This window comes from Pseudophryne corroboree, chromosome 8 (genome assembly GCF_028390025.1).
Source record: "Pseudophryne corroboree isolate aPseCor3 chromosome 8, aPseCor3.hap2, whole genome shotgun sequence".
NCBI classification, from domain to species: domain Eukaryota; kingdom Metazoa; phylum Chordata; class Amphibia; order Anura; family Myobatrachidae; genus Pseudophryne; species Pseudophryne corroboree.
The window spans coordinates 11,670,907-11,690,209 of record NC_086451.1 but is presented as its reverse complement, the minus strand read 5'-3'; the positions used below and the strand labels follow the sequence as shown (position 1 = coordinate 11,690,209).

The window sequence follows — 19,303 nt, the reverse complement described above, 5'->3', positions numbered from 1 at the left end:
CACTGTAGGTGTGACTGTGTATACACTGGGGGCACTGTGGGTGTGACTGTGTATACACTGGGGGCACTGTGGGTGTGACTGTGTATACACTGGGGGCACTGTGGTGGGTGTGACTGTGTATACACTGGGGGCACTGTGGGTGTGACTGTGTATACACTGGGGGCACTGTGGTGGGTGTGACTGTGTATACACTGGGGGCACTGTGGGTGTGACTGTGTATACACTGGGGGCACTGTGGTGGGTGTGACTGTGTATACACTGGGGGCACTGTAGGTGTGACTTGGTATACACTGGGGGCACTGTGGTGGGTGTGACTGTGTATACACTGGGGGCACTGTGGGTGTGACTGTGTATACACTGGGGGCACTGTGGTGGGTGTGACTGTGTATACACTGGGGGCACTGTGGGTGTGACTGTGTATACACTGGGGGCACTGTGGTGGGTGTGACTGTGTATACACTGGGGGCACTGTGGGTGTGACTGTGTATACACTGGGGCACTGTGGTGGGTGTGACTGTGTATACACTAGGGGCACTGTGTGTGTGACTGTGTATACACTGGGGGCACTGTGGGTGTGACTGTGTATACACTGGGGGCACAGCCTGGGAGGGTCACACACTGCTGCAGCTGCTGCTGGTGACATGAGGCCTAGTACTGGGAGTTGTCGGGCGGCATCTCCATGGTAACAGTGACGCGCTGACGCTGAGCGGAGGGGCTGAGACAGTGCGCGCTCACGGCCGTACGTGCGCATCTCCGGGTTGCATCGCTTGTTGGAGTGTGGTGCGGAGCTCTGCGGCCGGTGCTCGGTGTTACCGGGACTGTCAGGCCGTTCCAGGACCGGGCATGGATCCCGATATCGCATCCCGAGCCGGACATGGGTTGGAGCCGCCGGGCAGGTGAGCAGGCGGGAGTCGGGCTGCTGTCGCCGAGTTGGGCCTGTGTGAGGCCGGGCTGCAGAGTCAGAGGTCCGGGGATCCGGGGTAGAGAGGGCGGGGACTGGTCCGCAGCTCCTACCCACCCACAGGGCTCTGCTACTGCCGCTGCTGCATGTGACCCTGCAGCACACAGCTCTGCTGCTGCCGCCCTCTACTCACCCACAGGGCTCTGCTACTGCCACACTGCCCACATACACACAGGGCTCTGCTACTGCCACACTGCCCACATACACACAGGGCTCTGCTACTGCCACACTGCCCACATACACACAGGGCTCTGCTGCTGCCACACTGCACACAGGGCTCTGCTGCTGCCACACTGCACACAGGGCTCTGCTGCTGCCACACTGCACACAGGGCTCTGCTGCTGCCACACTGCACACAGGGCTCTGCTGCTGCCACACTGCACACAGGGCTCTGCTGCTGCCACACTGCACACAGGGCTCTGCTGCTGCCACACTGCCCACAGGGCTCTGCTACTACCACTGTCTACCTACCCACAGGGCTCTGCTGCTGCCACGCTGCACACAGGGCTCTGCTGCTGCCACGCTGCACACAGGGCTCTGCTGCTGCCACGCTGCACACAGGGCTCTACCACTGCCTACCCACTCACAGGGCTCTGCTGCTACCACACTGCGCACACACACATATACACAGGGCTCTGCTACTGCCACACTGCATGCATACACACAGGGCTCTGCTATTGCCACACTGCACGCATACACACAGGGCTCTGCTGCTGCCACTCTCTACCCACCCACAGGGCTCTGTTGCTGCCACACTGCAAACACACACACACAGGGCTCTGCTGCTGCCACACTGCACACACACACACACGGAACTCTGCTGCCGCCACACTGCGCACATACACACGGGGCTCTGCTACTACCACTCTCTACCCACCCATAGGCTCTGCTGCTGCCACACTGCACACATACAGGGCTCTGCTGCTGCTACACTGCACACATACAGGGCTCTGCTGCTGCCACACTGCACACATACAGGGCTCTGCTGCTGCCACACTGCACACATACAGGGCTCTGCTGCTGCCACACTGCACACATACAGGGCTCTGCTGCTGCCACACTGCACACATACAGGGCTCTGCTGCTGCCACACTGCACACATACACACGGGGCTCTGCTGCTGCCGCCGCACTGCACATGGGGCTCTGCTGCTGCCACCCTCACACATACACACAGGGCTCTGCTACATACACCACATTACCTTTTAAATACAGCTGTGCTACACGCAGTTTGCTATTGCACCCAGAGGCCTACTGTATTGCCTGCTACACACATTACCATCTACATACACAGCACTTTGCAGAGAGCTCTCCTGTGCACACTACAATGCTACATACTGCAGACAGAGCACTGCTATTTACTACGGTGCTCTGCATTACGCACTGCCTACTGCACACACACTGCACTGCTGATGCACATAAGGCTCTTGCTCACATAGCTCCCGCTACCTGCGAGGCGGCCCACAAGCCTGTCTTTGTCCGCCTTGGCATTATATCCGCAGCAGACTGTTCTCTGACATGCCATTGTTACATTGTATATCACACTTTGCTACATAACACCATATACACAGAATAGCCGTCTGGGTTATTTGGGAATCCCAAACTTTTGCCTGTCATTTATCCACCAGCTGATGTACACACGTCTGTAGATGACATACATTGTCTGTCCTCATTCATGTGGCAATGTTTATAGTGTCCGATCATGTCCCGTGTAGCGTGAACAACAGCATGCGCTGCTTTACCTAGTCAGTCTGTTGTTGAGCAATAGGCGGGTGAGGCCAAGTGTAGCAGCCGGGTTCCCCTTCCAGTATCCTGCGGGTAGGGGCACTTATAGCAATGACTCCTAACTACCAAATGTAGCAGCCGGGTTCCCCTTCCAGTATCCTGCGGATAGGGGCACTTATAGCAATGACTCCTAACTACCAAATGTAGCAGTCGGGTTCCCCTTCCAGTATCCTGCGGGTAGGGGCACTTATAGCAATGACTCCTAACTACCAAATGTAGCAGCCGGGTTTCCCTTCCAGTATCCTGCGGGTAGGGGCACTTATAGCAATGACTCCTAACTACCAAATGTAGCAGCCGGGTTCCCCTTCCAGTATCCTGCAGATAGCGGCACTTATAGCAATGACTCCTACCTACCAAATGTAGCAGCCGGGTTTCCCTTCCAGTATCCTGCGGGTAGGGGCACTTATAGCAATGACTCCTAACTACCAAATGTAGCAGCCGGGTTCCCCTTCCAGTATCCTGCGGGTAGGGGCACTTATAGCAATGACTCCTAACTACCAAATGTAGCAGCCGGGTTCCCCTTCCAGTATCCTGCGGATAGCGGCACTTATAGCAATGACTCCTAACTACCAAATGTAGCAGCCAGGTTCCTCTTCCAGTATCCTGCGGATAGGATAGGGGCACTTATAGCAATGACTCCTAACTATCAAATGTAGCAGCCAGGTTCCTCTTCCAGTATCCTGCGGATAGCGGCACTTATAGCAATGACTCCTACCTACCAAATGTAGCAGCCGGGTTCCCCTTCCAGGATCCTGCGGGTAGGGGCACTTATAGCAATGACTCCTAACTACCAAATGTAGCAGCCGGGTTCCCCTTCCAGTATCCTGCGGATAGGGGCACTTATAGCAATGACTCCTAACTACCAAATGTAGCAGCCGGGTTCCTCTTCCAGTATCCTGCGGGTAGGGGCACTTATAGCAATGACTCCTAACTACCAAATGTAGCAGCCGGGTTCCCCTTCCAGTATCCTGCGGGTAGGGGCACTTATAGCAATGACTGACTCCTAACTACCAAATGTAGCAGCCGGGTTCCCCTTCCAGTATCCTGCAGATAGCGGCACTTATAGCAATGACTCCTACCTACCAAATGTAGCAGCCGGGTTCCCCTTCCAGTATCCTGCGGGTAGGGGCACTTATAGCAATGACTGACTCCTAACTACCAAATGTAGCAGCCGGGTTCCCCTTCCAGTATCCTGCAGATAGCGGCACTTATAGCAATGACTCCTACCTACCAAATGTAGCAGCCGGGTTCCCCTTCCAGGATCCTGCGGGTAGGGGCACTTATAGCAATGACTCCTGACCTAACTACCAAATGTAGCAGCCGGGTTCCCCTTCCAGTATCCTGCGGATAGGGGCACTTATAGCAATGACTCCTAACTACCAAATGTAGCAGTCGGGTTCCCCTTCCAGTAACCTGCGGGTAGGGGCACTTATAGCAATGACTCCTAACTACCAGATGTAGCAGCCGGGTTCCCCTTCCAGTATCCTGCGGGTAGGGGCACTTATAGCAATGACTCCTAACTACCAAATGTAGCAGCCGGGTTCCCCTGCAGTATCCTGCGGGTAGGGGCACTTATAGCAATGACTCCTAACTACCAAATGTAGCAGCCGGGTTCCCCTGCAGTATCCTGCGGGTAGGGGCACTTATAGCAATGACTCCTAACTACCAAATGTAGCAGCCGGGTTCCCCTTCCAGTATCCTGCGGGTAGGGGCACTTATAGCAATGACTCCTTACTACCAAATGTAGCAGCCGGGTTCCCCTTCCAGTATCCTGCGGGTAGGGGCACTTATAGCAATGACTCCTAACTACCAAATGTAGCAGCCGGGTTCCCCTGCAGTATCCTGCGGGTAGGGGCACTTATAGCAATGACTCCTAACTACCAAATGTAGCAGCCGGGTTCCCCTTCCAGTATCCTGCGGGTAGGGGTACTTATAGCAATGACTCCTAACTACCAAATGTAGCAGCCGGGTTCCCCTTCCAGTATCCTGCGGGTAGGGGCACTTATAGCAATGACTCCTAACTACCAAATGTAGCAGCCGGGTTCCCCTTCCAGTAGCCTGCGGATAGGGGCACTTATAGCAATGACTCCTAACTACCAAATGTAGCAGCCGGGTTCCCCTTCCAGTATCCTGCGGATAGCGTCACTTATAGCAATGACTCCTAACTACCAAATGTAGCAGCCGGGTTCCCCTTCCAGTATCCTGCGGGTAGGGGCACTTATAGCAATGACTACCAAATGGCAGCAGGTTTGCTTTACTGTCCAACCTCTGGGATGTTTTCAGGCATTTATTTCAAAGTGGGAGGAACATTGTATAAGTTAATGTCATTGTCGTAATGAAAGGTTTGTTTCAGTCTGCAGTTTTTTCTTGGATTGGGTTATTAAACCTATAGCAGTTACTCGGGTCAGTAAGAGACAGCCTTCCTTTGTTCAGTCACCAAAAAGATTAAGATTTGAAAGTTTTGATCTCATGAAAAAAAATATATATATTTTTTAACATTAATCAGATGCAGGCTTCTAAGAAGCTGCTTGGTTGTAACCATTGTTCCTTGGTTTGTTTATTCAAGCTGCTATTAGTGATTTATCAATCTCTATATTTGAATACCGTGGCAACCACAGTCACAGGACACAAGGTAGGGAGCAGAGAGGCTTTGTTCCCTCACTTCCCTTTTTTTAGCTTTGTTTTTCGGGGTTACATCCTCTGCTATAACATGTCATGATAAGAGAATGACCCTGTTTGCCAGAGAGTTATTTAGATTGATATAGCATATAAGACTACACATACATTCTTCTGTTGCAGGATATCTCCCAATTCACCTCCTCCACTCTTTGCAAGATCTGCATCACTCATGCACATGCATTACATATTTCCATTCCCAATAACAGGACTTTCTTCGTGCTGCACTCACTCTGTGAATTGCCATTATATGCCCAACAAGACTTCCCTTTAGCCTCCAAGCCTTCAAACATTCCCTAAAAACCACTCTTCAGGCAGCTTATCAATTATCAGAACCATACACATAGTGTTGATTCTAGCACCCGTGCAGCTCCTCTTTCTTGTCTGGGGTGTCTCTCTCTGCTCTGGTGCTTCTAGTACACTCTGGCAAGAAAGAGAAACTGCACGGAACTAAACTGTGACACTTGCAGGGTGCGAGAATGAACACTACATCTACGCTATTCTAATTACTTGCTCTTGACACAGTTCAAACACAATTTACGTGGGTTCTTTCCTTACTTAAACAACCCTCTGACCCCATGCCAATATTTCTGGCAACACTGCTATGTGACTGGATTCTGCATCCCACTAAGCACTATAGAGTGTCCGCTTGCGAGCAAGACCCTGCTACCTCTCCGTCTGTTATTACCCAGTCTTGTTTCATTACTGTGTTCACAGTTGTAAAGTGCATTGGAATATGGTGTTATATAAATAAACCGTAAAATGATTTGTAGGAGGATATCAAAGAAAATAGTTAAATGCATACTTACAAGGTTGGCAATGTGCAGTTTAAAGAAGGGAAAAAAGCCTATATGCTATGTGACTGGATTATACATCCCACTATGTGCTATGGCTGCTTTACTACAGATTTATGCTTTAACTCCATCTCTGTTACTTGATCTGGATTACGAGTCTAATTCACACCTGGTCGCTGTTGTGCAAAATCGCACAGCGGCCGATTATTGAACAACTGCGCGTGCGTACGGATTGTAATGCGCAGGCGTGAGGCCAAACCGCAAATAATCCTGTGTCTTTTTTCATCGCTAGGCGAACGCAGGCTGGTTGACAGGAAGTTGACGTTTGGGGGGTGGTTACTGGACGTTTTCTGGGATTGTCAGGAAAAACGCAGGCGTTCCCAGGCGGTTTCAGGGAGGGCGTGTGAAGTCCGCTCCAGGCCCTGATCAGCCTGTTTGTATCGCACTGTAGGAGTAAGTCCTGGGCTGCGCGCACACTGCACAAACTGGTAAAAATCATTTGATGGTGAGTTGCAAACGGATTTGCAGTTGACTGGCGTTTGCAAATCTTTTCACACGGCGTACGCAGACTTGCACGGGGCGGATTTTCACTCTGTTTGGGCGGTGACTATCTGATCGCAGAACTCTGCAAATTCACAGAGGAGCGACCAGCTCTGAATTAAGCCCTAACTCCCATCAGTACTTCTATTTAAACTACCAGTGGTCCAATTCTATTGTAACTACCAGTTATTTGCACTATTTCATTATGACCTGTAGTGTTCATTCTAGCACCCTGCACCTTTCAAATCCTGTGCAGTTCCTCTTTCCTGCCTGGGGTGTCGCTCTCTGCTCTGGTGCTTCACAGCACACACAGGTCTGTATCACAGCACTCAGTAACAGATCAGAGTGTGCTGAGAAGCACCACAGCAGAGAGCGACACCCCAGGCAGGAAAGAAGAACTGCACCAGATTTGAAAGGTGCAGGGTGCTAGAATGAACACTATCCTGTTTTTTTCTTTCCTCCATAATAGTTGGAACTTATATAACAGCCCTGAATTCCTGTATTTACATTTTGTCGCTTTCTTTTTTTATCTTATAGGATGTGACCGCTTCCGGCGCTCTTTACTTTGCAGACGGCTGCGCACTCCGCTAGCATGTTCCTTGTGAATGTCCCTCCACTGGCAGCTTTTCAGACGCAATGGACTCCATTTGGACACAACGCCGCCCGTAGAGTAGCAGAGTCCCTCTCTCCGTCTTCCCAGGTCTCCAGTATTCCCATAACTACCAATGTTCAAGGCATTCTAGACAGTCATCAGAATGATGTGTCTTCTCTACCTGTGACCATCGAATATGAGCGTATTATGCAGAAGAATAGAAAGGGGGAACCTAACATTGACAGAGGACTGAAAGCTAGTGCCACGCTGTTTAAAGGGCACCACAGTGAAAAGGCCACGCTGGTAGTTCCGCCACAATTCAAGCAATATAAAGGAGAGAGCTCCCAGCTGGGGACTCTTGCTCTGGACTCCGATAGCGATGACTCTGTTGACCGAGACATTGAAGAAGCTATTCAGGAGTACTTGAAAAACAAAGGCAATGTGGCCCCGTTGTCCGACGTAGCAAAGAGCCCAAGCCGTAGCGATAATGATGCGGAAAGGCTAAAAGCAGCTCAGTGTAATGTACCGGCGAGGAAATCTCCTGTGAAAATGGTGACGTCAACCAATGTCTGCGACGCTTTCACGCTGCAGGGTCAGTCCCGTTCTTCCTCGCCGGGCAGTGATGACTCCTTCGAGCAGAGCATCAGTGATGAGATCCAGCAGTTTTTAATAAATAAGAAACTGCAGAACAGCACCAGGGAGGCCACGTCTGGGAGCAACAACAACACGACTGTCAAACCAAAGCAAAATCATATCAAGGCCGTCGATAAACAAGCCCCCAAGCAAGGAATTAAGGGTCTAGCTGGCAAGCCTCCACCTGACAGTCTTAATGCGCAGCCGAAACATCCTCCGAAACCAAAAGCTGAAAGTTTAAAACCTAACTTCTGCCTCAAACCAGCGTCTGCTCCCCACAAGCGGCATAAGCTAAAGGAAGTCGTCTCGAGGCAACGTGTAGAACTCTCCGACTCTAGCAGCGATGACGGTATCGAGGAAGCAATTCAGCTCTACCAGCTGGAAAAAAGCCGTCTGGCAGGCGGTCACGGCGCTGTGGAGAAAGAAGCAAAAAGCGCAGTCATTGCAGCATCGAACTTTAGTCACTGCCTGGATAAAACCTATTCTCCTGAATCCCCTAAGAAGACGGACTGCAGAAAAAGGAAACTGCCTAACAGCAGACACGCGGCATCTGAAGACTCCTTAGGTTGTCACCCGCTCACAAGTAAAAGGACATTTAATCTTGGAGATGACAGAAGCCCGACACGCGAAGTCGGAGTACAGGCGACGCGCAGGGCTGAAACGGCTGCTGAGTTAATGTGCGCTGAAGCAATACTTGACATTTCTAAAGCAATTTTACCTTCAAAATCAGTAAGTACTCTTGCAGCTTCACAGGAAACGCCCTCCGCTCAGCCGGTAGCCTCCGACGCCAGTGACAGCACAGTCGACAGCGACGACAGCATAGAACAAGAGATAAGAACGTTTTTGGCTCGCAAGGCTCACGCTGAAAGCCTGTGCACATCCTCGGAGAAACAGCCATTGCCAAAGGAGCTGAGGCCTGAACACGTGAAGCACCAATCTCTTTCCAGTATCAAGCCACTGAAAAGGAAATCAAATGAGAACACTTTGCAGAAAGACTTGGTGGAAAAAGGTGGAAACTTGGAAAAGAGATCTTCGAAGGTCGACCCCAGTGCAGTAAACTCTGCCTTACCCCAGAATGAAAACTTGCTGGGCAAAAGTGCAAAAATCTGCACGGAGGAACAGTCGGACGAGGCCAAGCAACGCATTTTCAAGGCTGTAGAAAGTCTTGAGTCCTCTCCAGGGTTGAGCGGCTGTAAGAGAAAGATGTACATGAAAATGAGGAGTATTTGCAGCGGTGATAAGAGCAGCTCTTTGGACAGCGATGAAGATCTAGATTCGGCTATAAAGGACCTCCTGCGGTCAAAGAGGAAATGCAAAAAGAGACCGAAAGATGGTAGACCGCAGTGCAAGAAAAAAGTCCAGTTTGGCGAGACAACAGCCAGGCCTCTAGAGACCTTTTTTGGCAGTAGCGAGCAAAATTACAGCAGCTCTAAAGCTCCCGCAGTCAAGGGCCACCTTGTAAATTGTAATGACCCAAAAGTAAACTTAAAGTCCAAAACAAATATGAAATTGAAAGAAGAGATAAAGAGCACCGCAGGAAATACCGATTTGTCCTACTCTAGTGACAAATCCGTTGAGTCTAAACCAGCTTGTGCCTCCGACAGGTCTATGAAATCGAACAGTGCCTTACCTGCTGTACAAGACAGTAGCTCCGTGGACAGTGATGACAGCATTGAGCAAGAAATAAGAAAGTTTTTGGCCAAGCGAGCTCTGGAGTCTGCCGAGATTTTAGCAACGCAAAAGACACCCTCTACTGTTACCAGCCCTAACGTCAACAAGGTGGAAGCTTCTCCAGCCTGCTTGAGCAATCCTCCCCCACCTGTAAAGCAAGAACCCAGAGTTTTGTCTCGTTCTGTGACCGAGACGATACTTCAAAAAGTCAGAGAGAAAAACAGATCCCTCGCCCCCATGACACAGCCGGCGGTGATACAGCGGGTGTGTGGTTTTAAAGATGGCGTCGCACGAGTTGGACGTCTGCACCAACACCCTGCGGACATACCCAAGGGAGTTACCCCTGTGCACAGTGTCATTGTGAAGAGAAGTTGCGTAGTGGAGCAAAACCGGATCATAAGACCGGCCGAGAAGACTCCCGAAAGAGTGGTCGTAAAAACTGGAGTGAACGGTTCGCAAGGGAATGTCCCCCTTTCTGGTAACTTTGTTGCAGGTCTTAAATACATTTCCGGAACTGAGCAGCAGCTCCTTTTAAACCTAGGGAAAACTGGCGCTACCAGGGTAGCGACTGAAATTTACAATCCCGGAGGGACCATCAGGCAGTTGGGAAGTTGTCAGACAGTCCAGAAAAAAACGTTGATTTTGGAACAGCCTAAAGTGGTACAAGCGCCTGCTTTCTCAATCGGGGCTCCCGTGGTCCGTCCGGCTTTGTACGTCGTGACGACCAAAGTGGTTCAGGACGCTTCCAGCCCGTTGTGTCTCCCCATCAACACAGCAGCTTATGACTCTGGTCTAAATCTTATGAGTATACAGTACTGTCACGGTCAGGTAGCCTCACACCCTTCAGCACGTGCCGCCCCATTTTCCTTTCAGCCGAACCGAAGCAGCGAGATCATGGGCAGTGCCCCAGACAAGGCAGGAGAGGTATCATCCCTCAGTAACACAGCCAGAGAAGGGCTAGAAGGTGGCGTCAGGCCTGGGAATTTTAATGAGAAAGCGGAAGCCTGTAGTAGCAGTGTGAGAAGCAGCGACAGCTCAGTGCAGAGAGATAAGGTGTAAGTAATTCAGTACCATAGATGTATAGGACCATTGTACATAGTGTGAAGACTGATGTAAAGTAGGGCACAGGCATTAAAGGGCCCTTTTTTTTTTTTATTAAGATAAGCGTACACTCGACTCCAAAGCAATTAGTCAAGTTCATTTGTTTGTTTTTCCAAAGCAATACATAACTCCTGTGTTTTATGGCGCTTGGCGCACATCTGCCCCACGTCTACGTTCTGTAAGAAAGATTTGCATATTTTTACATATTGGCAACAGTGTAGCGCTCCGAGTGTTATTTTTAATTTATGGTGAAATAGGACGTAGACGTCTCTGCCCATTCTGAAACCGCGTTCCCCATGTAACGCACACGTAGCTTGAATAGGCTGACTACCTTATAAAGTCAGTTCTTAATTTGAATTCGGCAAGTGGACCAAAGTACTGTATGCTTATGTTTAGGTTCATTGTAAAAGAGGCAACGAGCAGATCGCAGCGGATGTGAGCCGCTTGCGCTTTGCGGTGAGGCCTAAATGGGTAACAATCACTGTTTCAGGGGGGGGGGGTAATTTCTAAGTTTCCCTAAAGTGTTTCATTAACCTGTCACCTGCGCACCGCGGACTCATCCAATTTGTGGGCGGAACCGATATTTGACAATGCAGACTGTCTGCTCACTTAGCCATTGGTGACACCACTAGGGGGGCTATTTGCTAGGTAATTAATAGACTGTAATTATTGGTTCAGACCACCAATTGGCTGCAGCCGCTGTGCGTCGGATTACATGTAACATGTCATCAGTCACTCCTTACCGTGTTCCGACTAGGTCAGTAAACATTCCAAAAAATGTGTAAGTTGGATAACATGTAAATATGGCAAATATATACGTCTTGTTTTGTCATCTTTTATCTGGCAAAGCTTTCCTTTTACTAGATACTTTTAATGCCAATCTGGCACCTGAAGGATTTCCTTTCCACGGCTTTTTAACATAATCTTGTTTTTAAGTGTTGCAATTACAAATGTGTTTTTTGTTTTTTTTTCTAAATTTGTGTATTTAGAAGCCTTCTGTTCTCCTTCTCACCGACCCTAACTGACACGCAGGCAGTGATTAGTAGTAACCTGACATTGTTCTATGTAGGCTGTGTAAATGATGTAAAGACATTTATATAAAAGAAATCCTTTGAAAGAATGATTACATCCCTGTGTCTTGTAACTGCAAAAGGTGCGCAAATTGGCGGGACGCAGAGTAAATACTAGGCCTAGGTTTGTCGCTGTGCTGTTTGATGCGCCCTGCCTTCAGGGCCTATAAAAACTTGTGCTCGGTTTTCCAATGAGGTGACTTGCACTCTTCATTCATTTTAAAAAGTCCTTATCTTCTATCCCCTCCCCCACGTAATAAGAAATCAATGATACTGGACAGATCACGGTTTTCATGAAGGAAAGGTGTGGTTTTACTATCTGAAAAATGCCCCTGCAGGTGGCTACAGTGAACACATCACCATCATTTTATATATCTATTTGGATTACATACGGATCCCGACAGCCGGCAGATTGAACGGATCCCATCTATTTATTTAATTCCATAGGGTCCAAGACGCCTACGTTAAACTGCAGCTTGCTCCAGGGCCATTCACAAAAGTGAAAGGAAAGTGACGGCACTCGGACATCTTGATAATCGAGATAACGGGGTATATTCAATTAGGGTCGAAAACTGCGGTCTGTCGAAAAAAGACAGCAGTTTTTCGACTTTTTAAGGTCGAATAGTGATTCGACCTATTCGGTCCCAGCAGTTTTTATTCGACAAGTCGTGGAATTTGACCTGTCGAATAGTACGTGAATCGGTGGTATAGCTGCCGATTCACGTACCTTTGAGTGAAACGCCGTTTCCGACCATCTCAGTCCGACATAAAAAAATGTCGGCCTGAGATGTGGGACCCAGGGGAGGGGGGGGGGGGGGGAGGAGAGCCGCGGGGAGACGTGGGACATCCGCGGGCATATAGGGGAGATCAGTGCTACAGCACAGCGTCGCAACAGGATGTCACAGCCGCGCCGCTCACAGCAGCTTCCACCCGGCTCCAGCAAGTGAGGTCACGCTTGCTGGAGCCGGGTGGACACTGCCGTGAGGTCGGGCGGCTGTGCGACATCCTCCTGCAGCACTGCTGTTGGCGCTGATCCTCCTCCGTCTGCCCACGGCTCCCCCTCTCCGTTCTCTCATCCCCATTCGACTTTTTAAGAGTCGAATTGAGATGAGATTGAATAGGGGTTGTCGGATCCATTCCGACAAATGCATGTCGGAATGGACCCAACCCTAATTAAATATACCCCAAGATCTCCGAAAACGTCGACCTTACATTTAGACTAGGTCTGCATTTTTAATGTATTGAGTGACTGAGTGCTGTCAGTTTCCTTCTAAAATAAAAATAAATATATATATATATATATATATATATATATATATTTATATACATACACACTTTTTTTTTTTTTTTTTTGCTACTACTTGCTGTTACAAGCGTGTGTGTGTATTTAATTCATCACTTCAAATCCATCCCAACGTTTCGGGCCCGTGGCGCCCCTTTATGAAGGTGATACCATGATAAAGGGGTGCCACGGCCCCGGAACCTTGAGATGGATTTGAAGGGATGAATGAAATGCACTTTTTTTGCTACCAGCCTCTGAGTGCCGCTGCCTGCTGGGACTGTTGTATACATGAATATGTCCGGATGGCACCTGAGCACTTTAGACTATTTGGGGTGAGTGCCGATTCATCTGCTCTAAATCCTTAACTCTGCTGAGATGGCACCAAGGGCCCCTCTATCTGGTGCCACGGTAATGAATACAGTCGTGTGCCCCGTTACCTTCTGTCCTCTAAACTGCATTGCATACCGCAACAGTCCGATGGCCAGTGTACTGCTTGTAACCAGCACGTTTTCCGAAACTATGTCCTCCAGGTACCCTAAGGGGGGTATATATACTAAAATGCGGGTTTGCAGAAGTGGAGATATTGGCCAAAGCAACCAATCACATTCTACTTATTTATCTAGAACCTTCTAGAAGATAATGGCTACAATCTGATTTGTTGCTATAGGCAGCATCACTAATGTAAACCCTCATTTTGGTAAATATAGCCCTTACGGTCCAGGTTTTAAGGAGATCCATCCTTGAGCACAGATGGTTACATCAAATTGACTGAGGGCCTGCCACCTGTGCTCAAGCACAAATATCTTTAACTGTTAGGGTGTCTTCAGAATCGAGTTTGGGTACCACTTTACTAAAAGACTCCGGTTTGCAAATATTTGCAGAAAACGTAGCAAAAATTAGCAGAAAGCTAATAAGACAAGACGCAAAGAATTAAGGGGTATATGCATTTTTAAATCTGACGCCATTCGTCAGTCGAATTCCGGGCGGGGGGTGGCGGAATTCGACATATTCAATACAAAACGGATTCGACAGTCCCGCTATCGAAAAACGGAGGAATTGACTGATAAGTGCGTCCTGGATTCGACTTTTCCGACGGCGCAGAAATGGTTAAAAAACACGGGGAAAAAATGCGTGGGGTCCCCCCTCCTAAGCATAACCAGCCTCGGGCTCTTTGAGCCGGTCCTGGTTGCAAAAATACGGGGGGAAAATGACAGGGGATCCCCCCGTATTTTAACAACCAGCACCGGGCTCTGCGCCTGGTCCTGGTGCAAAAAATACAGGGGACAAAAAGCGTAGGGGTCCCCCGTATTTTTTGTACCAGCACCGGGCTCCACTAGCTGGGGAGATAATGCCACAGCCGGGGGACACTTTTATACCGCTCCCTGCGGCCGTGGCATTAAATACCCAACTAGTCACCCCAAGGGCCAGGGGTGAAGCCCGAGGCTGTCTCTCCCCCCCCCATCCATGGGCTGTAGATGGGGGGCTGATAGCCTTGTTGAAAATGAAAGAATATGTTTTTTTGCAGAAGAACTACAAGTACCAGCTTGCGGGGGTAAAAAGGGGGCCGCTGGTACCTGTAGTTCTTCTGCAAAAAAAATACCCAAATAAAAACAGGACACGCACACCTTGAAAGTAAAACTTTATTACATACATGCACACCGACACACACATACTTACCTACGTTGACACGCCGACTGCCCACGTCTCCAATGTCGACGACAATCCGGGGTACCTGAAAATAAAATTATTCTCACCTAAATCCAGTGTCCAGTGATATTTGTAATCCACGTACTTGGCAAAAACAAAAAACCGCATACCCGATCCATTGAACATAATGGAGGGGGCTGTGTAATGCGCGCATAGCCAATCAGGAGAGTGCCACGACGTGGCGCTCCCTGATTGCCTGAAGGGACTCTCTGTGACAGGAGTCACAGGGGGTCTCAGCATTCGGGGAAAGGGGTCCCATGTGAAAACATGGGACCCCTTTCAGTCCGTGTGGATCAGGTATGCGGTTTGTTTTTTTGCCAAGTACGTGGATTACAAATAAAAGAACAGGACACTGGATTTAGGTGAGTATATAATTATATTTTCAGGTACCCCGGATTCTTGGAGACGTGTGGACAGACGGAGACGTGGACACAGTCGGCGTGCCAACATAGGTAAGTATGTGTGTCGGCATGTATGTAATAAAGTTTTACTTTCATGGTGTGCGTGTCCTGTTTTTTGTTGGGTATTTTTTTGCAGTAGAACTACAGGTACCAGCTGGCCCGTTTCCCCCCCGCATGCTGGTACTTGTGGTTCTCCAAGTACCAGCTTGCGGGGGAGGTTTGCTGGGACTTGTAGTTCTTCTGCAAAAAAACAATATTTCTCTGACGTCCTAGTGGATGCTGGGGACTCCGAAAGGACCATGGGGAATAGCGGCTCCGCAGGAGACTGGGCACAAAGTAAAAGCTTTAGGACTAGCTGGTGTGCACTGGCTCCTCCCCCTATGACCCTCCTCCAAGCCTCAGTTAGATTTTGTGCCCTTACGAGAAGGGTGCAATCTAGGTGGCTCTCCTGAGCTGCTTAGAGTAAAAGTTTAAATAGGTTTTTTATTTTCAGTGAGACCTGCTGGCAACAGGCTCACTGCATCGAGGGACTTAGGGGAGAGAAACGAACTCACCTGCGTGCAGAGTGGATTGGGTTTCTTAGGCTACTGGACATTAGCTCCAGAGGGACGATCACAGGCCCAGCCATGGATGGGTCCCGGAGCCGCGCCGCCGGCCCCCTTACAGATGCTGAAGCAAGAAGAGGTCCATAAATCGGCGGCAGAAGACTTTCCTGTCTTCATAAGGTAGCGCACAGCACTGCATCTGTGCGCCATTGCTCTCAGCACACTTCACACTCCGGTCACTGAGGGTGCAGGACGCTGGGGGGGGGCGTCCTGGGAAGCAATGAATTTACCTTAGTTGGCGAAAAATACATCACATATAGCTCCTGGGCTATATGGATGTATTTAACCCCTGCCAGTTTTCCAGTAAAAAGCGGGAGAAGAGCCCGCCGTGAAGGGGGCGGGGCCTATCTCCTCAGCACACAGCGCCATTTTTCCCACACAGCTCCGCTGGTAGGAAGGCTCCCAGAATCTCCCCTGCATCCTGCAACTACAGAAACAGGGTAAAAAAGAGAGGGGGGCACTTATTTGGCAAAATAACAGATATAAGCAGCTATAAGGGATAGACACTTATTGTAAGGTTGTCCCTATACATATATAGCGCTCTGGTGTGTGCTGGCAAACTCTCCCTCTGTCTCCCCAAAGGGCTAAGTGGGTCCTGTCCTCTATCAGAGCATTCCCTGTGTGTGTGCTGGGTGTCGGTATGTGTGTGTCGACATGTATGAGGAGGAAAATGATGTGGAGGCGGAGCAGAGTGTCTAACAGTGATGTCACCCCCTAGGGGGTCGACACCTGAGTGGATGTACTGTTGAAAATTACGTGACAGTGTCAGCTCTATATAAAAAAAACAGTGGTTGACATGAGACAGCCGGCTACTCAGCTTGTGCCTGTCCAGACGTCTCATAGGCCGTCAGGCAGATGGCAGATACAGACGCCGACACGGATACTGACTCCTGTGTCGACGGTGAAGAGACAACCGTGATTTCCAGTAGGGCCACACGTTACATGATTGAGACAATGGAAAATGTTTTATACATTTCTGATAATACGAGTACCACCAAAAAAGGGGTATTATGTTCGGTGAGGGAAAAACTACCTGTAGTTTTCCTGAATCTGAGAAATAAAATGTGTGATGATGCGTGGGTTTCCCCCCGATAACAATTAATAATTTCTTAAAAAGTATTGGCTGCATACCCTTTCCCGCCAGAGGTTAGGATGCATTGGGAAACACCCCCTAGGGGGGATAAGGCGCTCACACGCTTGTAAGAACAAGGGCTCTACCCTCTCATGAGATGGCCGCCCTTAAGGATCCTGCTGATAGAAAGCAGGAGGGTATCCAAAAAAAGGTATTTACACACATACTGGTGTTATACTGCGACCAGCTATCGCCTCAGCCTGGAGGTGCAGTGCTGGGTTGGCATGGTCGGATTCCCTGACTGGAAATATTGATATCCTAGATAAGGATAGTATATTATTGCCTATAGAGCATTTAAAAGATGCATTTCTATATATGCATGATGCACAGCGGAATAATTGCCGACTGGCATCAAGTATAAGTGCGTTGTCCAATTCTACCAGTAAAATGGTCAGGTGATGCGGATTCCAAACGTCATTTGGAAGTATTGCCTTTGAAAGGGGACATTTGGGGTCGGTCTTTTAGACCTGGTGGCCACGGCAACAGCTGGGAAATCCACATTTGTACCCCAGGTCGCCTCTCAAAATAAGACGCCGTATTATCAGGCGCAGTCCTTTGTTGGCAAGCGGACAAAAGGTTCCTCTTTTCTGCTTGTGACAGAGGGAGAGGAAAAAGGCTGCAGAGATCAGCCAGTTCCCAGGAACAGAAACCCTTTCCAGCCTCTGCCAAGCCCTCAGTATGACGCTAGGGCTTTACAAGCTCAGGCACGGTGGGGGCCCGTTCTCAATGAATTTCAGTGCGCAGTGGGCTCACTCGCAAGTAGACCCCTGGATCCTTCAGGTAATATCTCAGGGGTACATATTGGAATTCGAGACGTCTCCCCCTCGCCGTTTCCAAAAGTCGACTTTACCGACGTCTCCCTCTGACAGGGAGGCAGTTTTGGAAGCCATTCACAAGCTGTATTCCCAGCAGGTGATAATCAAGGTACCCCTCCTGCAACAGGGAACGGGGTATTATTCCACACTATTGTGGTACCGAAGCCAGACGGCTCGGTGAGACCGATTCTAAAATCTTTGAACACTTACATACAGAGGTTCAAATTCAAGATTGAGTCACTCAGAGCAGTGATTGCGAACCTGGAAGAAGGGGACTACATGATGTCTCGGGACATCAAGGATGCTTACCTTCATGTCAAAAGTTACCCTTCTCACCAAGGGTACCTCAGGTTTAGGGTACAGAACTGTCACTATCAGTTCAGACGCTGCCGTAGGGATGGTCCACGGCACCCTGGGTCTTTACCAAGGTAATGGCCGAAATGATGATGATCCTTCGAAGGAAGGGAATTTTAGTTATCCCTTACTTGGACGATTCCCTGATAAGGGTAAGATCCAGGGAACAGTTGGAGGTCGGTGTAGCACTATCTCAGATAGTGTTGCGGCAGCACGATTGGATTCTCAATATTCCAAAATCGCAGCTGGTTCCGTCGACGTGTCTTCTGTTCCTAGGGATGATCCTGGACACAGTCCAGAAAAAGGTGTTTCTCCCGGAGGAGAAAGCCAGGGAGTTATCCGAGCTAGTCAGGAACCTCCTCAAACCGAGCCAAGTCTCAGTGCATCAATGCACAAGGGTTCTGGGTAAAATGGGGGCTTCCTACGAAGCAATCCCATTCGGCAGATTCCACGCAAGAACTTTCCAGTGGGACCTGCTGGACAAATGGTCCGGGTCGCATTTTCAGATGCATCAGCGGATAACCCTGTCACCAAGGACAAGGGTGTCCCTCCTGTGGTGGTTGCAGAGTGCTCATCTTCTAGAGGGCCGCAGATTCGGCATTCAGGACTGGGTCCTGGTAACCACGGATGCCAGCCTGCGAGGCTGGGGAGCAGTCACACAGGGAAGGAATATCCAGGACTTATGGTCAAGCCTGGAGACATCACTTCACATAAATATCCTGAAGCTAAGGGACATTTACAATGCTCTAAGCTTAGCAAGACCTTTGCTTCAAGGACAGCCGGTGTTGATCCAGTCGGACAACATCACGGCAGTCACCCACGTAAACAGACAGGGTGGCACAAGAAGCAGAAGGGCAATGACAGAAGCTGCAAGGATTCTTCGCTGGGCGGAAAATCATGGGATAGCACTGTCAGCAGTATTCATTCCGGGAGTGGACAACTGGGAAGCAGACTTCCTCAGCACGACCTCCACCCGGGGAGAGTGGGGACTTCACCCAGAAGTCTTCCACAGGATTATAAACCGTTGGGAAAAACTCGACAGGTATTGCGCCAGGTCCAGGGACCCTCAGGCAATAGCTGTAGACGCTCTGGTAACACCGTGGGTGTACCAGTCAGGGTATGTGTTTCCTCCTCTGCCTCTCATACCCAAGGTACTGAGATTGATAAGATGGTGAGGAGTAAGCA

General features: G+C 49.5%; 1 protein-coding gene across 1 annotated transcript in view; it reads left to right on the top strand.

The window, feature by feature from the left end:
* Positions 1-667: 667 nt before the first annotated feature.
* PPP1R26 (protein phosphatase 1 regulatory subunit 26) overlaps positions 668-19,303 on the top strand; it is a 100,248-nt gene continuing 81,612 nt past the window's right edge. The window contains exons 1-2 of the mRNA XM_063935899.1: positions 668-896; positions 7,293-10,706. Of these exons, the coding sequence (XP_063791969.1) occupies positions 7,348-10,706 (3,359 nt within the window). The 5' untranslated portion in view covers positions 668-896; positions 7,293-7,347. The remainder of the gene's footprint in view (positions 897-7,292; positions 10,707-19,303) is intronic.